General features: G+C 42.5%; 1 protein-coding gene across 1 annotated transcript in view; it reads right to left on the reverse strand.

The window, feature by feature from the left end:
* Positions 1–5,617: 5,617 nt before the first annotated feature.
* Positions 5,618–22,605, reverse strand: part of mei4 (meiosis-specific, MEI4 homolog (S. cerevisiae)) — a 203,511-nt gene continuing 186,523 nt past the window's right edge. Inside the window, exon 5 of the mRNA XM_072581645.1 lies at positions 5,618–5,961. Coding sequence (XP_072437746.1) covers positions 5,716–5,961 — 246 coding nt within the window. The 3' untranslated portion in view covers positions 5,618–5,715. The remainder of the gene's footprint in view (positions 5,962–22,605) is intronic.

Raw genomic sequence — 22,605 nt, forward strand, 5'->3', positions numbered from 1 at the left:
CACAAGCTTACTGGTCTATAGTTCCTAGGTTTTCTTTGCAGCCCTTCTTGAATAAGAGCACAACACTCACTACACTCTAGTCTTCTGGGACCTCACCTGTGGCTAACGATGATGCAAAAATACCAGCCAGGGCCCCTACAATCTCTTCTCCAGCCTCTTGCAGTGTTCTTGAGTAAATCTTGTCAGGACCAGGAAATTTATTTATCTTTGTTCATTCTAGATGTCCAACATCTCTTCTACTGGGATATGGACTGTCTCCAAGATATCACCACTAACTTCCCCAAGTTCCCAAGTCTTCATGTCTTTCTCCACAGTAAACACAAAGGAGAAATATTCTTTAAGGACCTCACCCATCTTCTGCAGTTCCACAAACACATGTTCACTTTGATCTTTGAGAGATCCTGTTCTTTCTCTAGTTATTATTTTTCCTTTAATATACGGGAAGTACCTCTTTGGATTCACCCTAATCTTCTCAGCCAAGACTATCTGATGCCCCTTTTCACCTTCCTGATTTCCTTCCTCAGTAAACTCCTGTAACTAAATACTTCCAGGGATTCCCTTGATCCCAGCTGCCTGTACCTGAGTCATGCCTCCTTTTTCTGGTCAAACATTAATATCTCTTGTCATTCCAGGAATTCCGATTTCTTGCCCCTCACTCTCACTGGAACATATACACCTGGCTATCACACTTTTACAGGCCTCGCACTTGTCAGAGGTCCCTTTGCCTGCAAACAAACTACTCTAATCAACCCCTGCAAGCTCCTGTTTAATTTCATCAAAATTCGTCTTGCCCCAATTTAGAACTTGAACCTGTGGACGAGTTTTTCACTCTCCATAATTATTTTAAAATTAATACAACTATGGTCACTGGTCTCAACTTGCTCCCCCACTGTCATCTCAGTCACCAATCCTGCCCTATTTCCCAAGAGTAGGTTGAGTTTTGCCCCTTCCCAAGTAGGACCTTCTACATACTGCTGGCGGAAACTTTCCTGAACACAATTAACAAATTTTACTCCATCTAAGCCTTTAATGCTATGGAAGTCCCAGTTTATGTTAGAAAGATTAAAATCCCTTACTATGACAATCCTATTGATCCTGCAAGTCTCCCCAATCTTTCTGCATATTTGTTCCTCAAATTCCCATTGACTATTTGGGGCCTACAGTACAACCCCAATAATGTCACCATCCCCTTCTTATTTCTTAGCTGGGAGAAAGTTGAGACTGCAGATACTGGAGATCTGAGTTGAGAACATGGTGCTGGAAAAGCACAGCAGGTTAGGCAGCATCCGAGGAGAAGAATCAATGTTTTGGGCATACACCCTTCATCAGGAATGAGGCTTGTGGGCCAAGGGGGCCTGAGAGATAAATGGGAGGGAGGGATGGGGTTGGGGGAAGGTAGCTGGGAACATGATAATTAGATGGTGAGGGGAAAGGTGATAGGTCAGAGAGGATGGTGGAGCAGATAGGTGGGAAGGAAGGAAGATGGACAGGTTGGACTGGTCAAGGGATCAGTGCCGAGTTGGAGGCTTGGGACTGGGATAAGGTGGGGGGAGGGGAAATGAGGAAACTGGTGAAATCCACATTGATCCCGTGTGGTTGCAGGGTCCCAAGGTGGAAGATGAGGTGTTCTTCCTCTAGGCGTCGGGTGGTAAGCGTTTGACGATGGAGGAGGCCCATAACCTGCATGTCCTTGGTGGAGTGGGAGGGGGAGTTAAATTGTTCAGTCATGGGCGGTGGGATTGGTTGGTTGATGGGGGTGTCCCAGAGATGTTCTCTGAAACAATCCCCAAGTTGGTATCCTGTCACCCCGATATACAGGAGATCATATCGGGTGCAACGGATACAGTAGATAACATGAGGATTTCTGTCGAATGTGGAAAGATCTTTTGGGGCCTTGTACGGAGATGAGGGGGCACCTTCAGCTACCTATCACATTCTCCGCCACCTTCTCTCCAGCCCCACCCCCCTACCATTTATCTCTCAACCCCACAAGCCTCATTCCTGATGAAAGGCTTATACCTGAAATGTCGATTCTCCTCCTCAGATGCTGCCTGACATGCTGTGCTTTTCTAGCGCCACACACTCAACTTATTTCTTAGCTGTACCCACAAAGTGTCACTGGATGATCCTTCAGTAATTTCATCCCTGACTACTGCTGTGAGATTCTTCTTAATCAAAAATGCAACTCTCCCTCCCTTCTTTCCACCACCTCTGCCCTGCTAAAGTAACTGTACCCTGGCACATTAAGCTGCCACTCCTGGCCCTCCCTTAGCCATGTTTCTATAATGGCTATAAAATTCCAGTACTACGTACCTATCCATGCCCTCAGTTCATTGGCCTTACCTGTCAGCCCTCTGGCATTGAAACAGATGCAATTTAATCCAACAAGCATTCCTTTCTCCCTGCCGTGTTCCAGCCTGACCTGTCTCTTTAACTTACTATTTCCGATAACGGTATCTCCCTCCATCCTCGCACTTGCCACCCTGCCGCTGAGGATCCCATCCCCTGCCAATCTAGTTTAAAACCTCCCTTGTTGCACTAGCAAACCTGGCGGCTAGGATTTTGGTCCCCCTCCAGTTCAGGTGCCACCCACCTCTGCCCCAGAAAAGATCCCAATGTTCTAAAAATGTGAATCCCTGCTCCCTTGTACCAATAAGGGCACCTCCTTAAAAAGTTAAATCAAATTTATCAAGCAGGATTAACCTTAACAAATCCACGCTGACTATCCCTATTAATTTCTGTTTCTCCAAGTGCAAATTTCTTTTGTCCCTTAGCATTCTTTCTAATAACTTGCCACCACCCAAGTTAGACTGACTGGCTTGCAAGCTCTTGGGTGTAACTTTCCTCCAGTCCTCCAGTCTTTCAGTACCTCATCTGTGGCATGGAGGTTTTGAAAATTACTGCCAGACCCCTGGTATCTCCTCCAATGCCTTCCTCAACTGCCTGGGATACATCTCAAATTCTCTGGGTGGAATGTGAATTCACCTAATAAAATCTGAAATATAAGGAGTGGCAATTATGACAATCTTCACTGTTTGTTGTAAAAGCCCAACTGGTTCACTAATATCCCCTAGGAAGATAACATCTTGTCTCGGGCGACTGTCTGTACGGAATTTGCACATTCTCCCTGCGTCTGTGTGGGTTTCCTCCGGGTGCTTCCTTTTCCTCCCACATTCCAAAGATGTGCAGATCAGATGAATTAGCCATGCTAAATTGCCCCATAGCGTTAGGTGCATTAGTCAAAGGGAAATGGGTCTGGGTGGGTTACTCTTCAGAGGGTCGGTGCGGACTGGTTGGGCCGAAGGGCCTGTTTCCGCACTGTAGGGAATCTAATCTTGTCTTACCTGGTCTGGCCCTCCTATGACTCCGGAACCACAGCAAATGTGGTTGATTCTTAATTGCTCTCTGAAAGGGCCTAACAAGCTATTCAGAATCAAGGTTAGAGTGGTGCTGGAAAAACACAGCAGGATTAGCTGGCGAAGGGCTTTTGCCTGAAATGTCGATTTGCCTGAATTCAGTGCTCCTTGGATGCTGCCGGGCCTGCTATTGCTTTACCAGCACTACTCTAATCTTGACTCTGATCTCCAGCATCTGCAGTACCCACTTTCACCTAGCAAGCTATTCAGTTCAAGGGCAATTGGAGATAAATAACGGCGATGGTCTAGTGATATTATCCTGGACTGTTAATTCAGAGATCCAGATAACATTCTGGGGACCTGGGTTCGAATCCTGCTACGGCAGATAGTAAAAATATCAATAAAAATATCTGGAATTAAGAATCTAGAGTTGTTGATTGTTGGAAAAACCCATTTGGTTCACTTTTGTCCCTTAGAGAAAGAAACTGCCATCCTTACCTGGTCTGGCCTACACGTGACTCCAGACCTACAGTAATGTCGTTGACTCTTAATTGTCCTTTTGGCAATTAGGAAAGGGCAATAAATGCTGCCTAGTCAGCAATGCCCTCATCCCATGAGTAAAAAAGATGGCCTTGCCAGAGATGCCCACATATCATGAAAAAATAAAGAAAAAATGATGATGAGATTAATATTTGACCTTGAGTGGACACAGAAAGGCCGGGGACACTTGATCACATGGCAGTTCATATTTAACACAGAGAAGTACGAAGTGTTCATTTAGGTATGAAAAGCAAGGAGAGTCAATATGAACTACAGAGCAGAGCTCTAAAATAACGCAAGCATAGAAAGATCTATGGGGTGTGGATACAAATCATCGAAGGTAGCAGAGGCAGATGGAGAAAGTGGTTAAAAATATAGGAGTATAGGTGAAAGTATAGAGAAAGTATAGGAGAAATTGACTGCAAAAGCTAAAAATAATGAACCTTTTATAAAACACTGGTTCAGCCTCAAGTGATTTTTAAGAATGGTTCTTGGGTTCGGTTGCATACATTGATTGAAAAAGCTGCAGTTGTCCTTAGAGAAGGAAAGGATGAGAAAGTTTGATGCAATTGTGAAAAATCTCAAGGGATCTGAATAGGGTCTCTCGAGAGAAATGGTTCTTATTCATGGGTTGATAACAAGAGCATATGGGAGTAAAGTGAATGGCAAAAATCAAAGATAACAAGAGGAGAATCTTTTATGAGGCAAGTGGTTAGGATCTGAAATGCAATGCCTGAGACGGTGGTGCAGACAGATTTAATCATGGCTTTTAAAAGGTAATGGACAAAGTGAAGGGATCAATTTTCAGAAACAAAACCAAATTACTGTAAGAGCTCAGCAGGTCTGGCAGCATCTGTGGAGAGAAATCGACAAAACTGAGTTCTAAGGAAAGGTCACTCAACTTAAAATGTTAACTCTGATTTCTCTCCACAGATGTTGCCAGACCTAATGAGCTTTTACAGCAATTTCTGTTTTGTTTCTGATTTACAGCAACTGCAGTTCTTTTGGTTTTTATTTGAATCAATTTTCAGGGTTGCAAAGAATAGCTGGTGGAATACAGAAAGCTAAAGTGCTCTTGCAGAGAGTGAGCATGAACCTAATAGGCTAAATAGTCTCCTTTTGGACTACAGCTGTTCTAAGATTCTATGGTTCTTCCAGCATAAGATTGTTCCCTTATTTTAGGATTCATTGTGCAAACTTAGCATTAAGACAAAGTGGTAACTGCTGTCCGCCTTAAATTGCAATGTTGAACATGGTGATTGTCCCCTTACTGAACAAATAATAATTTTCTCACTGTTAACACTAATTAAAGTACCACTCAGTAAAAATGGCCATGGATGTTCTAGTATAAATATTTGCCTGGTGTTCCTGGTTTTCTAAGCATGTATTCATTATTTAGTAGGTCCAAGTAAAAGTTTTACTTTCTGTCCACAGTTGTTCAAATTGCTTTGAAATACTGTGAAAAAATTCATTTCCTGTAACTATTAAATTCATTCAGACTTTTTAAAAATGATTAATATCAGCAGGTAACATCACTCAAAAACATTACCAGCTCAACTTTCTAGAATAGTTGCAATTTCAGATTTAGAAATGCTCACTATTCATTTGTGGTACAATTATACAAAATTCTTTATTGTTCTTTTGAACACAAGGACACTACTCCTGATTTTGTTTTGTACATCAATGCATTGAGTATGTTTAAACAATGTTATAAACACAAAGATAATAAATATTTGAAAATAAGAGAATGCAGAGGAACTTACAAGCCATATTAATTGTTTGAAAGAGATGAAGCTCTTTAAAAATAGGCAACTGTGTTTTAGCTGTTCTTCTGCTGTGAAGTGACATTGAGCAGAGCTCCCAGTCTCCATAGGTACATTGTAAACAATGGGAAATCATCTGATAAATGAAGGACTATCTTGTCTAATCTCTGCTGAAGTTTCTCCAACTCTAGGCAATTCATAGTGGGAACTCCACAACCTGCTGAATTCTTGTGCTGTAAAAGTTGTTCCAGTATCCAAAATAGGTAGTAGACATTTTCATACGAGGATTCATCAAATTCTGTCTGGTTATAAGCAGAAATATAGAAAACTAGTTACTGAAAATATAAAGACATGGAGTACTGGAGAAACAGCAGATCTGGTTGCACTGGCTCCATCTCCATGTACTCTATTCACTTACCATTCCCCCTACTGTCGTCAGCATAAAGATACTTTCCCAGTTACTGTAAGTTCTGATGAAGGATTACTACACTCGAAACATTTACTCTGTTTTTCTCTCAACAGATGGTGCCAGACCTGATGTGTTTCTCCAGCATTTCCTCTTTTTGGTGCAGGTTTCCAGCATCCACAGTTCTTTGTGTTAATTATTATAACCGACTGATGTACATGCCCAGTCTTATGAACTGGTTCCATACCCAGCAGCCTCAATTTTAACACCATTTGCCCACAATAAATTATTTTGGGAATGGAGAACAGGGAAGACTACAGGCAGGGAAATGGGATAATGTGGCGGCTATGGTGAGAAAAACAGAACTAATGTTTGGAGTGAGTGGTCCTCCTGACAATCTTATTACTTATGATACATGTATTTCCTGTACAAAATTCCTGTGTGCTGCGAAATCTGGCACCTGTGGAAATAAGCACAAGATATTCCATCACTAGTCACATTTGATTCTGCCCAAAAAAAGGCCAAGATACTCTTGGAATGTTTCATTAGCCAGTCAAAACAGTTTGCAAGTCACTGATTAGCAGTTCACTGGTCAACAAACAGCACTTCAAGAGTCATTTTTAGTCAGAAAGGGACAGCCATCAATAATGTTTAGTGCTGCTGTTTACTCTGACAAGTTGGGGCCCATTGGAGTAGGAGCTGCTGTAGTTCTTAACTGTTGGAATTATAGAATCATATTCATAGTTACCCTATTCCTGTAACCCTGCATTTCCCATAACTAATCCACAATCCTGGGATTCAGGAGAAATCCCAGTAGCCAGTTGGTGCAGATAAGACCTGGGCTCAAGCAAGCCTATACAAAGTTTTTGCTTTGTGAAACTCATGAAAGAGGTTTGAAGAAACACAGAGCAAAGTTAACTAACTTGAGCTGTTTACCTTATGATGCTCGGGTGGAGATTCATACATCATATGGAGCAGTCTCAAGAGCAGAGATTGAGCATCTGCATGGTGAATAGTGACTGAACTATTCTAAGTTGGAGCCCTGTTTCTTGATAATTACAGAATAGTGAGAGGCCTGAAATAGCGGAAATGGAGATGTTTTCACTAATGGGGGAGACCAAGGCCTGAGGGCACAGCCTCAGCGTGAAGGGACAACCCTTTAGAACTAAGATGAGGAGGAATTTCTTCAGCCAGAAATTGCTCAATCTGCAGAACTCATTGCTGCAGAGGGCTGTGGAGGCCAAGTCATTGAGTGTATTTAAGACAGAAATATATAAGTTCTTGATAAGTAATTGAATCAAAGGGTAGAAGGGAGGAGAATGGGGTTGAGAAACATATTAACCATGATTGAATGGCAGAGCAGATTCAATGGGCTGAATGACTTAATTCTGATCCAATATGTTATCATCTATGATTTAATTAGCTGCAGGCCATAGCAGAATGGTCTCCATGGTAAGAGAAGTTATTGTTAGGGAAATTCTGAGGTTAGGCCTTTGCAAGTAAAGAACTAGAAACCTTGCGAAGGAGGCAAGATTTGAATCAGATTTGGTGAACCACAGTGCACTACCATCTGGGTGAGATAATAAAAAATCTATGGGACCTTTCTTGATTGCATCTGCTATATAATGTGCTCTGTAGGTATTTCACCAGTTTGTATGTTGACTATATTTGCTTCACAATTGTTCTACTTGCTTGAATATAAGTCATGTTAGATTAAGTTCAATGACTTTTTAAAATGTGTAGATGAGGGCAATGAATTTGATGTAGTCTACTCAGACTTCAGCAATGGTTTTCTTAAGATCAAGTTAAAAATCACACAACACCAGATTATAACCTGATGTTGTGTGATTTTTAATTTTATCCACCCCAGTCCAACACTGGCTCTTCCACATCTTTGTTAGGATCCTACATGAGAGACTGATAGCAAAGGTAAAAGCTCATGAATCCAAGGAAATTTGGCTCATTGGATCCAGAATTAGTGAAGTGGCAGGAAGCAAAGGGTGATAGCTGAGAGTGTTTCTCAACAAGATCCTGCATGGTACAATGGATAGTAAGGTTAGATCATAGGGGATCCAGGGAGAGAGAGCACATTGGTAGAAGACAGAGGGTGGTGGTAGAGAGTTATTATTCAGACTGGAGGCCTACAACTGGTGGTGTGTTGCAAGGATCAGTTCTGGGTCCACTGTTCTCATTTATATCAACAATTTGGATGAGAATATCGGAGGTATGGTTAGTGAGTTTGTGATGACATCAAAATTGGCGATACAGTGGACAGTGAAGAAGGCTATTGAAGAGTATTGAAGGCAACCTTGATCAGATGAACCAATGGGCTGGGAAGTGGCAGATGGACTTTTAGATAAATGCGAGGTGTTGTATTTTGGTGAGGCAAACCAGGGCAAGACTTACACAGTTAATGGTTCGGCTCTGAGGAGTATTATTGAACAGAAGCACCTAGGGGTGCAGGCTCACAGTTCCTTGAAAATGGCATTGCAGGTAGACAGAATGGTGAAGAAAGCATTTGGTACACTTGCCTTAATTAGTCAGGGCACTGAGTCTAGGAGTTGGGACGTCAAGTGGGGCTAGACAAGGCATTTGTGTGGCTACTTTTAGAACGCTGTGTACAATTCTGGTCATCCTGCTCATGGGAAGGATGTTGTTAAACTAGAAAGGGTGCAGAAAAAAATTTACAAGGATATTTCTTGGACTGAAGATTTTGAGTTATAGGGAGAGACTGGATGGGCTGGGACTTTTTTCCCTGGTGCATTGAAGGCCTTAAATGTTTATTAAATCACAGGGGGCATAGATAAGGTGAATAGCCAAGTTCTTTTTCCAAGGTTAGAGGAGTTCATGTGGAACGAGCCGCATCAAAAGGTCCGTTTCCATATTGTATGACTCTGTGATTTGGATGTGCCCTTTCTTCAAATTATTTATGTATTTAGTTAAAAAATATAATCAACAGCCAACTCATTACTCTGAAAGGTTTTTGAGTCCCTCAATAGTGTAGCCTGTAGCTGATCTTGAACTTCAACAGGAAGAAAAGTTCACTGTGAGATACCTAGCTCCATATATCCAAACTGACCCTGACTAATTCACAAACTTGGAGTTTGACCAGAAGCAAAACCCTCCTTTTTTAATTAGTCTGTATTAGGCCCTTAACAAACCTAATTTTCTACTTGCCACTGGCTCCATCCAATGCTGCCACTATAAAAATAGTCCAAGCCCGGCTGAGGAATCCTGGCCGGCCAACTGGCAGGAGCTGGAGGCCAAAATCTCGGATTGCCGAGGCCGCTGGACAGGACTGCTCCGAGTGCTATCTTACAGTTGAGTGCTGGTCATAAAGCTGGTGGCCGCCATGCTGTGGTACCGGCTGGTCACTTTGGTCCCTCCTCCTGGCTTTGTTGCTGACATCCAGAGAACGTTCTTCTGGGACAAAAAGATGCACTGGGTCGCCGCGCAGGTTCTGAGTCTCCCTATTGAGGAGGGTGGTCAGTCGCTGATGTGCGTCCGCACCCAGGTCGCGACGTTCCGCCTTCAGACCTTGCGGCGATACCTTTACGTCGAGCCTCCCCCTAGGTGGTGCGCCCTGGCGACATATTTTTTCCACCAGGTGCGTAGCCTCAACTACGACACGCAGCTCTTGTTCGTCGACCGTGACGGTTTGGAGGTCGCCCTCAAGACGCTGCCTGTCTTTTACCAGGACCTGATCACTGTTTGGAACATAGTCGAATCGCGTCGCGCCTACCCTCCGGCTGGAGTAGCGGCTGTCCTCAGGGAGCCGTTGCTCAGGAATCTGCACCTCCCGTACTCGCGGGTTCGAGTGGCTGTCGGAGGGGAGGGCCGTGGCGGTGAGGGTGACCAGGGTCGGGGACGTGCTGGGTGCCGGGGGCCTGGGCTGGACGCTGCCGCAGGACATAGCGAGCAGGGCAGCGGTAGACGTCCGGTACGTGGCCACCGCCATCCGACGCCTTAAAACGGCGGTGCTCGGACCCGACGTAGTGCACCAGTTGGAGGACGCTCAGGTGTGTGGTGGGATCCCGTCCGCGCTCACCCCAGCCCGGATGGAATTTCACATTGGCCCCAAGGTCCCGTACTTCCCGCGGGAGCCTGTGCCCCACAACCTGAGCCGCCTCCAAAATTTTAATTTTGTTTCTTTCAAGGATATTAAAAGGAAGGCCCCGTATAGACTGCTGCTGCACACCGTCCACCTCTTCTCCCTCATCCACCGTCCGGACACGCCTTGGCGTGCCCATTTGCCACCGGGCGGTAGAGATCCCCAGTGGAGGGCTCTCTACACGGGAGTCCTCCCCCTTTCTCTTGGGGATCTGGGGTGGAGGGTGCTGCACGCAGCTGTCCCCTGCAACCGCAGATTGCGGTGGTTCATGGACTCCCAGCCCAACTGCTTGTTCTGTGGCGCTGTGGAGTCCTTGGACCATGTATATATTGGGTGTGGGCGTTTGCACTCCCTTTTTGATTTTCTTAAAAACCTTCTCCTCTGCTTTTGGCTGCACTTCAGTCCCACGCTCCTGATCTTCGGGCACCCGGTACGGAGGGAGGGCAGGTCTGAAGACCTCCTCGTGGGTCTGCTCCTGGGCCTGGCCAAACTGGCCATCAACAGGTCCAGGCAGCAGGCCGTGGAGGGGGTCGTTAGGGACGACTGCCTGCCCTTCTTCCGCGGTTACGTTAGGACCCGGGTGTCCTTGGAGAAGGAGCACGCGGTGTCCACCAACACCCTGGAGTTGTTCAGGGAGAGGTGGGCGCCGCAGGGAGTGGAGTGCATTATTTCCCCCTCCAACTCTATTTTGATTTAATCCCTGCCCTCCCCTTCACTGTTTGATCACACAGCATTGCCCTTTTGTGAAGGGCACTGCTTGTCACTGGCCACTCGGGAATTTTCCTATCTTCCTGGTGGTGGAAATTGAATAAAGATTCATGCACTTTGTGTCTCTCACTGTGTCTCACACCTGCACACACACACCATGGGTGCTGGGGAAAAAATAAGCACTACTGCAGTTAGGCGGTAGTGTGGGGGTAAAAAAAAGAAAAATAGTCCAAAGGTAGGTTGGAGCTAGAGAATGAGCATGTTGTTGGGTGTAGATTATGTCCTCCTCTGAACTCAGATTCTGAAGAACTGAATGTCTAGTCTCTATACATCAGTGCACATTCTCCAGGCTAATTAATTAGAGGCACACTGTAAGCTTATCCTGTTTGCACAGGCGGTGGAGATTCTGTTGAAGGATAATGTTGTGAGATACGAATCACATTTTAATGCCACAGAAAAGTCTGAGGGGAACTGGAAGACTAATAAATTACCATTCTTTTAATTTGTTGCCATTGTTCAGTGAAACACAGCATTAAAAAGTGTTATCAATACCTGCTTAATTATAGAAAAAAAATTAACTATAGAATCATGTACTCCAATGTGTGCAGGTGGCAATAAGAGTCAAAGTATTGCACTAGTCTCAATGTAGAGACCAATCGGCTGAATTACTATTCATTCTACATTTGCTTTTTTTCATTGTTACTGCAATGCATTATGAACATGAGTCAATGTATTCATTCTCGTTGATTTAATTTCCTGTGAATACATTTGCAGAAATAGGCGAGAGCAAGATGATAGAACTGTATTATTTGGTAAAATGAAAACCTGTCATTTTCAACTTGTGAATGCTACATATCAAAGCTATTGGGGAAATAACAGAAAATAATTAAATTCTAACCACTCGGGATCTCCCTTTTAATGTCAGAATGCAAGATCAGATACATAGTCATTGTCCAACAAACTCAAACATTTTCTTTTCTTTCTGACCTTCTTTATCTATGGTAGGTTGTGAGCTGGTAAGTAAACGCTGCTGCAATGATAAGCAGTCAGGCAGTGAGTCATTGTAATCAAACTGTTAAGAATGACTATCAATAAGACAATGGGACAAGACAGGATATAACAGGCTTGCTGCTCAGAGCACACTCAAAGACTTCTAAAGAAAACTGTGAAAGCAGACAGTATCATAGTGTGCAAACAGCATAAATTGCTTTCATTTTCCTCCCATAGGGAAAGAAACAGAAGCAATAATAAATTCAGAGATAACAAAAACTTTGCAGACAATTCCATAGCTTTACATTCTTTTCAACTTTACAATTCAATTGCAGGAATATCTGATAAATTCCAACAGGGTTGTGCCAAACACTTTGGGCTTTATGGAGGACAGGCAGTAAATTTGAATGGAATTAATAAGGTATAGTTTTCCATTTTAGTTCCATATCTTGTGCAATTTATTTTATAGGTGTCCCATCAAAGGTAAAATCAGAATCTTTCCAGAAATAAACATTTGCCTGAATTTCCTACATTTGTTCTGCCAATGCTGAACCAAACAGTTATGAAGCTCACCAGCAGAAGAAATTGGAATTAGTATTCAGACCTGTACCAGATGTCTTCAGCATTTGCTAAAAGGGCAAAGGACTGGTCAAATATTGATTCTGTAGGATGACCTAGGCGTACCTCAACTGTATAACTTAGCCATTGCAATTTGATAGCTGTAGCTCAGATAGCCTAGCTCAGCAAACAATGCTCTCCTTCATTTCTATTCAATGTAAGTTAGTGTTGAAACTATTCTCTCTAGTTTGCTTTCACTGACTCAAAGTATCATTAAAAACTTTAATGGTTCATTTCTAATTATTTTTGTTTCTGGTCTTATTTTGATATTTGGCAAAAGTGTAGATGCTGGAGATCAGAGTCAAGATTAGAGTGGTGCTGGATATTCGTGGGGTGGTGACTGTCCTGGCCTCGTGGCAAATGGTGGCCGAATAGTTCCGGAGGCTGGGGGAAGCAGCACTCTGATCTTAACTTATTTTAATATTCTAATAGTTTTCACTAAGGTTGTTCACAACATTGACCTGAAGATGAAATGTTAATTTCTGGGAATTCTAGGAACATTCTGGAAGGTTGGCAACCCTATCACAAAGCCCAGGTTATATGACTAATTTATAGTCATATACCATACAAAAGGTTTCAAATTAATTTTGTGATAATAAGTTTGCATCTCGACTGTATAACATAGCCATTGCAACTTGATACCCATTAAGCATAAGAAACAACTCAGGTCTTTCTCTCTTAATCATATCCTTTTATCTCACTCATTGGCATCAAATTGTAGTTTAATAGTGTAAAGGAAGACTGAGCAGACTTGTGTTTTATTTGTTGCTATATGTTGGTTTTGTATTCACTTTAAGTTTGACTTTTTTCCTGTGTTTTCTGCTTCAGTTTTGAGAAAGTGAGGGAAAACATCTCAAGTACAAGACGGGCAACGAAAGGAGGAGGAATAATGAAAGCAATGTTTGCGCTTATCAAACATTTATTTTCGTACATTTTACAGAGTGAATCTTATGTTTTAAAGATGGCTAAACCAAAATAGATGTTACATTTTTTTGGGCTATCTCAGAGTGTGAACATTTGATTGAAAAGGAGTTTTCCAGAATATGTCTTGCTTATTCTGGGTTTTTTTTTGCCTGTTTCAGGAGGTTATGTAGCTGCATCAGCATGAGGGAGAACTGATCAGTAACAAAATATCACAATCCTGTGGTTTAAGGCAGGCATAATGATTGGCTGTTCCTCATTTGATTGGGATCCAATCTTCTGTTTCATACCCATGGAGGACAAACTGGCCCACTGGTCGAAATCAGGATATGTAGGCCAGAATATTTAATTCAATGTAAAATTTTGTGCAAAAACTTAAGTAATGAGTGAGATAAAAGGATATGATTAAGAGAGAAAGACCTGAGTTGTTTCTTATGCTCAATGGGTATCAAGGCAGTAAGTTAAGCAGCTTGATATTCAAAAATGTTTTAATGCTGAGTTTTCCTGTAAGGCATTTGTGCAGCAGCCAACAATTAATTGAGAATGACTTGTACTGGAAAGTTTCAATCCTGTAAAGGAGACTGCTCTCTAAAGCTAGTTCTCATGGTTTCTTATTATACCTCCTTATCGCGCAGATGTTGACATAACCAGACTAACATCCTTGGCATCTCTGGACAGAGCACAGCAACATCAGCGAGTTTAGAAAAGGAAGCGCTACAAATATCCTCCACCAACTAACCTTGGTGATTCTGTGCACACAGTTAGATAAGGTGGCACTAGTGATGAGAATGACACTGATATGCAGTTGTAAGCAGTCCTTATCAGAATGGAGAATTGAAACAGAAGTCTCCGCTGGGCATAGAAGTAGGACCTCAGAACTCACTGGGGAGGAGATCTTATCTGGAGAAACAACAACAGATATGCTCCAACATTGCAGAATTTTCAGAGGCATGGACTACTATGGCTTACACCTTTCAGAACATGAATTCCTCCTTTAACAGAATGTTTCATAGACAGCCATATGCAGCAGTCTTTGGAATACTTGTAGGAAATGTTCACTGCTGTTCATGGATTGCTTTCCACATTATATAGTCAACAGTGCAGAGATGTCTAAAGGAGGCATCAGTCGCACCCCAGCTGCTGCTCCCAGCTAATCATCTTAAATGCTAGTCAAGGACCCATCTCTCATGGCCATTATTATTGGCCTCCTTGGCCAAACTGACTAAGGGAGCAACTGTGCAGCAGGACCTATTATTGACACTGCCCTTGTAATGATTTAGGTGCAGCTGCCTCTGCAACTGCCCCCTCAGTCAATTCCATGATAGATACATGTGCCCTGTGCATCTCAGCCACAGACAGACTGAAGTGTCTTTATCTCCTCCAGAGCCAGAAGGGGTGCATCACATTGAACTGGCCAAATGCAGAAGGCATTATGTTGAATAGAGCACTGTTGTGAGTCACGAGATGTTCACTTCCTGCAACTGTGCACTGCCTTTCTTTATGAGCACCACGTAAATATTGATACATCAAGCCAGACATGTCAGCTTTCTTTTCTAAATGGTGGAAGTAGAAAAGCAAAGCCAGGATCTGTCTATCTATGGTGACAATAAGATCTTTGGACAGATGGGAGTTTTTATTGACAGTGGGAGTTTGTGTATTTCAGGCTACATCTTCAAGAGAAGTGTTAGTACTTTCCTATCAACTCTGAGTGAGCTCCAGACTATGACATTCCTCATAGGTCAAAGGCATTTAGTCAAAACAAGCCTGAATTAAATGATCTTAATGATAGTAATATCAATGCAAAGGCCCTGTACTGGGTCCAGAAACTTCCTGGTTCAAATGGGAACTTTGGTGTTCTGTATCTTTTATTAGCTCCTCTTCCTTCTCTGCCTCCAATGAGATGTGTGCTTCCAGGGTCCACATGTAGGTCATATTATGGGAAGTGGAGCGGACCACTACAATAAATGAGACCCTTGCAGGGGTGGACTGCAGGCTGTCACATTACCAGTCCAAGCACTGGAATCACATCTTCAGAAGTCAGACAGGTTGCTCAGTGGTTGTCCCAGTGAGTAGATTGCTTCAATTTCATCACTGAAGTTTCTCACAGGATAGCCATCACTTCCTGTACGTGGAATCCTTCCAGTTACACTGGGAGGTGGTGTGAAGTATTCTGCCAGTCAGAACTGGTAGAGGACTAAGAAATTCTAGCAGCTACCAGAAAGCAAGAGTACACATAAAGGAAACTCTTGTGATAACAGACAAGCCAAACATAGAGAAGTTGCAGCCCTTCTTGTTGATAAATCTAACTTGCAGATCCCTGGGTGCCTTGATGGCAACATGGGTACAATCAATGTTGCCCTGCAGCTGTAGGAATCTGGTAATGGCCGTTAAACACACTGAGGTCACATCTACCAGGAAATTAATGTACTGCCCAGCAGTTGTAAAGGGGTATCAATTACCCTGTGCCCAAGGCCCATTGCTAATCCTTGGAAGAAAGCAACAAAGAAGTTCAAAGCCACAGTGACTTGGACAGTTACCAACAAGGCATTGCGAGCAGTGCTATGAGATGTATGGTCTTCAGCATCCAGGGCACAGATCTCTGTGGCTATCTCCTTGGAAAGTTGGAGTCTCCTGTAACAGTGGTCCTCAGTGACTTGAGTTTGATCCATCTTTGGCAATAGTTTATGCTGATGATATGGCCTCCACCACCCCTCTCTTCCCTATCATCTTAATGCCCGGGTTCTTCCCTTCCTTGAGATGATGCTACTCCTCATCACCACTGGAGCCATACTACATTGCAAGCAAACTCCTTTATTTAGTGTTCAGGTGAACCTTAATCATGTGGGAAGCCTCTTTCCCTCTTCGCCCCTTGACACCAGGAAAGGTGACAGCCACTGTACTGCCAAACGCTCACTATCCGCTAAGAATCATAGAATCCCTACAGTGTGGAAGCAGGTAATTCATCCCATTGAATCCACACCGACCCTCCGAAGAGCATCTACCTAGATCCACACCTCCTTACTCTATCCTATCCCTGTAACTATGCATTTCCCATGCTTTATCCACTAAGTTTAGATATCTCTGGACAATGGGCAATTTAGCCTGGCTAATTCACCTAAAGTGCACATCTTCGGACTGTAGGAGGAAACTGGAGCACCTGGAAGAAACCCACACAGACAGGGAGAGAATGTGTAAATGTCACTCAGTACCCAAGGGTACCTTAATCCCTGATGCTATGAGACAGCAGTGCTAACCACTGAGCCATGACGCCAAATTTTGTTACCTTCTGGCAAAACTGATGCCACTACTTTAGAATTCCACTACATCACAAGACAAAACGTACAACCATAGTTATATGACTGCAAAGTATGTTATGGAGCAGAAATTTGGCGTGTTCAAACTGAAGTTCACTTGCTTTGACTTATCTGGCAACTCCATGCAGTACACATTAAGCATACACCAAAAGGCTATTCAACCATAGCTGATAAGATATTTCTAGATGTAATGTTGCTGCTGTTTTGCGAATCTCTAGGAGTAATAAAGTATCATTTCACCTATTTTATGTGAGACAACCTTGAGGACGTGACTGACGTTTAAGGAGACCCATTCTACCCTGTAATTCATTTCTTTGAGATGGAACAGATGTTGGAGCCCAAGGTCTGTATAGCTGGTCCTTGAGCCCTGGTTGTGAAAGCTAGTGAAACAAACTCTGGCTTTGAGGGCACAGTTGCGTGATCACTGAAAGTGACATAAAGGCTCTCAGAGAGGTGACTTTGTGACAGAAATGCACTCTAGATTGGCATGGTGGTTCAGTGATTAGCACTGCTGCCTTACAGTGCTAGGGACCCAAGCTTGATTCCACCCTCAGGTGACTGCCTGTGTGCAGTTGCATATTCTTTCTGTGTTTATATGGGCTTTCCCTTGGTGTTCCAATTTCCTCCAAGCCAAAGATGTGCAGGTTAGGTAGTTTGGCCATGCTAAATTGCCAGTTGTGTTTATAGAAGTGCAAGATAGGTGCATTAGCCATGAGAAATACAGTGTTAGGGTGCTTCTGGGCGAGATGCTCTTTGGAAGATTGGTGTAGACTCTGGGCTGAATGGGCTGCTTCCACACCATAGGGATTCTATGACTCCTCCTTTCTTCCATTCAGGTATCTATGAAGCATTCAATTACTAACTCAAGTTAGCAAAATCACAATAATATTTCCAACTGTTCCACCTGCACAAACAAACTAACCACCATTGCTTTAATATTAAAGAAACACATAGGACTTACTGCATACAGATACAGATTGTTTCAGTTTTTGACAGATTGTGAATGTACTGAATACTGTGCAATTATCAACTAAACTAATGATGGAAGGATGGTCATTGATGAAACATCTGAAGGTGGTTCAGCCTAGGATGCCACCCTGAATAACTCTAGGGATGAAATGATGGACTTCCAATAAGTGGAATCATCTTCCTTTTCTAGTGGAGAGTTTTGTTTTCTATAATTACCATTAACTTCAATATTGCACCACATTTCTTCAGATGTTGGATTGATGCCATTGATTTTGATGCCAGCATTTCATTGATATTCCCAGTCACTCTCACCTCAGCTTTTCAATTCAACTTTCTTCTGCAAATTTGGATCAAGGTTGTATTTCCCTGACTTAATCCAAAATGGGCAACACTTAACTAGTTATTGCTGAGTACATGTCACTTGACTGCACCAAAGTGATGGAAGCAATTGCACCACACAACCCGAGTGCAATTGTTCACATCAATTTGCTGACAATCAACAGGAAACTGATGGGGCAATAATTGGCTGGATTTGATTTGCTTGGCATTTTCAGGACATGATGAAGAAGAACAGGTATTGGACTGGACTGGACAAAGTTAAAAATTACATAAGACCAAGTTATAGTCCAACAGGTTTATTTGGAAGCATTAGCACCTTCTTCAGGTACCAAGGAACAGCGCTCTGAAATCTAGTGCTTCCAAATAAACCTGTTGGACTATAACCTGGTGTTGTGTGCGATTTTTAACTTTTTTTGGACATGACCAATCTGAATATAAACCTGTTGGATCACAACCTGGTGTTGTTGATTTTTTACTTTTTCTGGACATGACCTATCTGAATATTTTTTCCAATTTTTATATGTGAATTAATATATGATACTTGAAGAGTAGCATATTCCAAAGCACAAAAAAGTGAAACTTCGAGAAATTTTATATATAAATCTATTAATTCAGAAGTAACCTGCCATAAAAACATATCTCCAGATGTGAACAGATCGACGTGTGAAGATTGGGAGTAATAAATTATCTCAAATCTTGTGAAACCAACCGATTTATTCGGTATTTTATCCTGTGTAAATTACATCTGAATGTGAATTATTGGTAGAACTCACTGTTTAAAGTGGTCCTTCAATAATTCAACACTTTTCTTATATTAAAGGAACATAGTAGAATGCCTTACAATTCTATAGATTTGTCAAATAGTAAGATTTGACAAAGATGTGCAGGTCAGGTGAATTGGCCATCCTAAATTGTCCGTAGTGTAGCTAAGGGGTAGGGGTATGGGTGGGTTGCGCTTCGGCGGGGCAGTGTGGACTTGTTGGGCCGAAGGGCCTGTTTCCACACTGTAAGTAATCTAATCTAATCTAATCTAATTTGATCCATTTGTTTCAGAAATGTCCTTTATTTAAGTTCATCTTATTTTGAAAAGTAATACTAAATATTATGAAATGAATAGAGTCAGAGAGTCCAACAGCATGAAGACTGGTCCTTCAGCCCAAACTGGTGCATGTCGATTAAATATCCTTCCACGCTAAGCTCATTGCCCTGCACTTGGCCCAAATTCTTCTATACTTTCCTATCTATGTATTTGTCTAAATGCCTTTTAAATGTTGTTAATGTACCTGCCTCAACCACTTCTGCTGACAGCTCATTCCATATGCGTACCACTCTCTGTGAAAACATTACCCCTCAGGTTCCCTTTTATTCTTTCCCCTCTAATCTTAAACTGATGCCCTCTAGTCCTTGATTCCCCAACATTTTTCCCTGGGGAAAAGACTGAATGGATTCAGCATATTCATGCCTCTCATGATCTTATACACTTGGGTGGCACGGTGGCTAAGTGGTTAGCACTGCAGCCTCACAGCGCCAGAGACCTGGGTTCAATTCCCACCCCAGGCGACTGTGTGTGTGTGGAGCTTGCACATTCTCCCCGTGTCTGCGTGGGTTTCCTCCAGGTGCTCCGGTTTCCTCCCACAGTCCAAAAATGTGCAGGTTAGGTGAATTGGCCATGCTAAATTGCCCGTAGTGTTAGGTGAAGGGGTAAATGTAGGGGAATGGGTCTGTGTGGGTTGCACTTCGACGGGTCGGTGTAGACTTGTTGGGGCGAAGGGCCTGTTTCCACACTGTAAGTAATCTAATCTAATAACATTCCCCCTCAGTCTCCGATGCTCAAAAAACAAAAGTCTTAGCCTGTCCAACCCCTTCATATAACTCAGACCGTTGAGTCCTAGCAATATCCTTGTAAATTTCTTCTGCACACTTTCCAGTTTAAAAACATCCTTCCGATAGAAAGGTGATCAAAACCCACATACAAAACTCCAGGTGTGGCCTCACCAACAACCTGTACAACTGAAACATAACTTTCCAACTTCTATACTCAATGCCCTGATTGATGAAGGCCAGAGTACCAAAAGCGTTCTTCACTGCCCTGTCCACCTGTGACTCAACTTTCAGAGAACTGTGCACCTGAACTCCAAGGTCCCTTTGTACCACTACACTCCTTAAGACCCTACCAATCACCATGAAACTCCTACCTTGATTTGACTTTTCAAAATGCAAGACCTCACACTTATTTATATTAAACTCCATTTACCATTTCTTGGCCCACTTCCCCAGCTGATCAACAGCCTGCTGCAATTTCCAATAATCTTCCTCATTGTCCATGATACTGCCTATTTAGTGTTATCTACAAACTTAATCATGCCTTGCACAATGTCATCCAAATCATTGAGATAGATAACAAACAGCATGGGCTCAGCATCGACCCCTGAGGTACATTACTAATCAGAGGGCTCCAGTCTGACAAGCATCCTTCCATTACCTTCTGCTTCCTACCATCAAGCCAACTATGTGTCCAATTTGCTAGCTCTCCGCGGATTCTATGTTATCTAACCTTCCATGCAGCCTACCACATCAAAGGATATGGTACCTTATCAAAGGCCTAAGTGACATTTACACAGGTTATGTCTACCGCCCTGCCCTCATCAACCTTCCTGGTCACTTCATCAAAGAACTCTAACAAATTTGTGAGGCATGATCTCCCACTCACAAAGCCATGCTTACTACTCCTAATTGAACCCTGTATTTCCAAATGCATGTATATCTCATCTTAGAACTTACCTACCACAGATGTTAGGTTTACTGGTCTATAGGTCCCAAAGTTTTCTCTGTAGCCTTTCTTGAATTAGGGCACAACACTTCTGACCCTCAGGACTTCTGGGACCTCACCCGAGGCTAATGATGATGCAAATATATCAGCCAGGGCCCCTGGAAGTTTTTCTCTAGCGTCTTGCAGGGTTATTGGATATATCTGGTCAAGACCAGGAGATTTATCCATCTTAATACATCCAATAACTCCTCTATGCAACATGATTTCATTTTCTAGATTATTTTTCTCACACTAATATCTTGGAGTTTATAGCAATGAGCACAGGTAGTGTAAATTAACTCAATTTTAAATAAAACTAAAATTAGAAAAATATACTAATGACTTAAGCTGCAGAACATGTTATTTTGCAGTGATAAAGCAATCTGATAGGCAGTGACAGGCATGGTGTATGTGAAACCCAGTGACACAACACTTGAAATATCAAGGAACAATATGGAAGACTATGTTGTTCCCAGTGGCAGGACATCCAGTTAAGCCAAAATATTCAGTCCTTAGTATCTAAGCAATATTTTAAAAGGGTAAAGAGGTGGAGACACCTACAGGGGTTTTCCAGAATTCATGGAATAGGCACCTAAAGGCAAATCTATATGAGACAGAGGTTAGATTTAGAGGAGCAGAAAGATTTTGAATTTTCTTAGCAATGGAGGAGGTTGCATAGACACAGAAAGGTGAGGTCATGGAGTGAATCAAAGATAAAAGTTTAAAAGCTGAAATGTCCCCAGAACAGAAACCAGCTTTGGTAAGCAATGTGAATGAGATTTAGTGTAATTTCTGCGGGATTTGAATCAAACCCACACCTGAGGGCTTGATTCCACAAGTAAGTAGTACAAGCTGGCCAAATTAAAGGGCTGGGAACTTTGCAGCCTTGGCAGCACCACTCAAGCTGCAAGGAGAACCTCCATTCAGAGATATCCTCACAGCAAAGGCAAAACATTTGCTCCTTTATATTGTCTACCAGGGTACCCCTTCTGTGCCATAAAGTCTCTGTATGCAATGAACTAAGAGAAAGAACAGTACAACACAGAAGCAGGCCCCTTTGGTCCAGCAAGACTTCACTAACACATGATGCCTTCCTAAACTAAAATGCCTCTATGGGGTACACATTTCCTGCTTATTCATATGTCTATCAAGATGCCTCTTAAACGTTCGGAGAAAGTGAGGACTGTAGATGCTGGAGATCAGAGTTGAAAAGTGTGGCGCTGGAAAAGCACAGAAGGTCAGGCATTCCTGATGAAGGGCTTATGCCCGAAACATCCATACTCCTGTTCTTCACATGCTGCCTGACCTGCTGTACTTTTTCAGCGCCACACGTTTCGCCTCTTAAACGTTGTATTGTAGCAGTGCATTACAGGCACTTACCACACTGTTAAAAAAAACCTGTTTCTCAAATCTCCTTTAAAATTAATCCCCTTTTACTTTAAACCAATGACTCCCAGTTTAAAAAGGCTCCTTGACAAAAACTGTCTTTGCACAAATACCTTTGCAAGATTCTACAATTGTATTTTCAGTATTTTCTGTTTTTATTCCAGATCTTCAATTATTTCTCTCTTCAATCCAAACAACAATAATTTAAAATGTTGCTATGTTTTATTAATTTTATCTCCTCTGAGTGCATTCTTCTGAACTTTCATCAATGTCTTACTACTTCTTGCTGTGAAATATCCTAACAAATTGAGATACAGACCTTCCTTGTGATCATGTAGTTATGGACAGAAGAAATAAATGTAATTAAAAAGCCAA

Source organism: Chiloscyllium punctatum, chromosome 11 (genome assembly GCF_047496795.1).
Source record: "Chiloscyllium punctatum isolate Juve2018m chromosome 11, sChiPun1.3, whole genome shotgun sequence".
Classification (NCBI taxonomy): domain Eukaryota; kingdom Metazoa; phylum Chordata; class Chondrichthyes; order Orectolobiformes; family Hemiscylliidae; genus Chiloscyllium; species Chiloscyllium punctatum.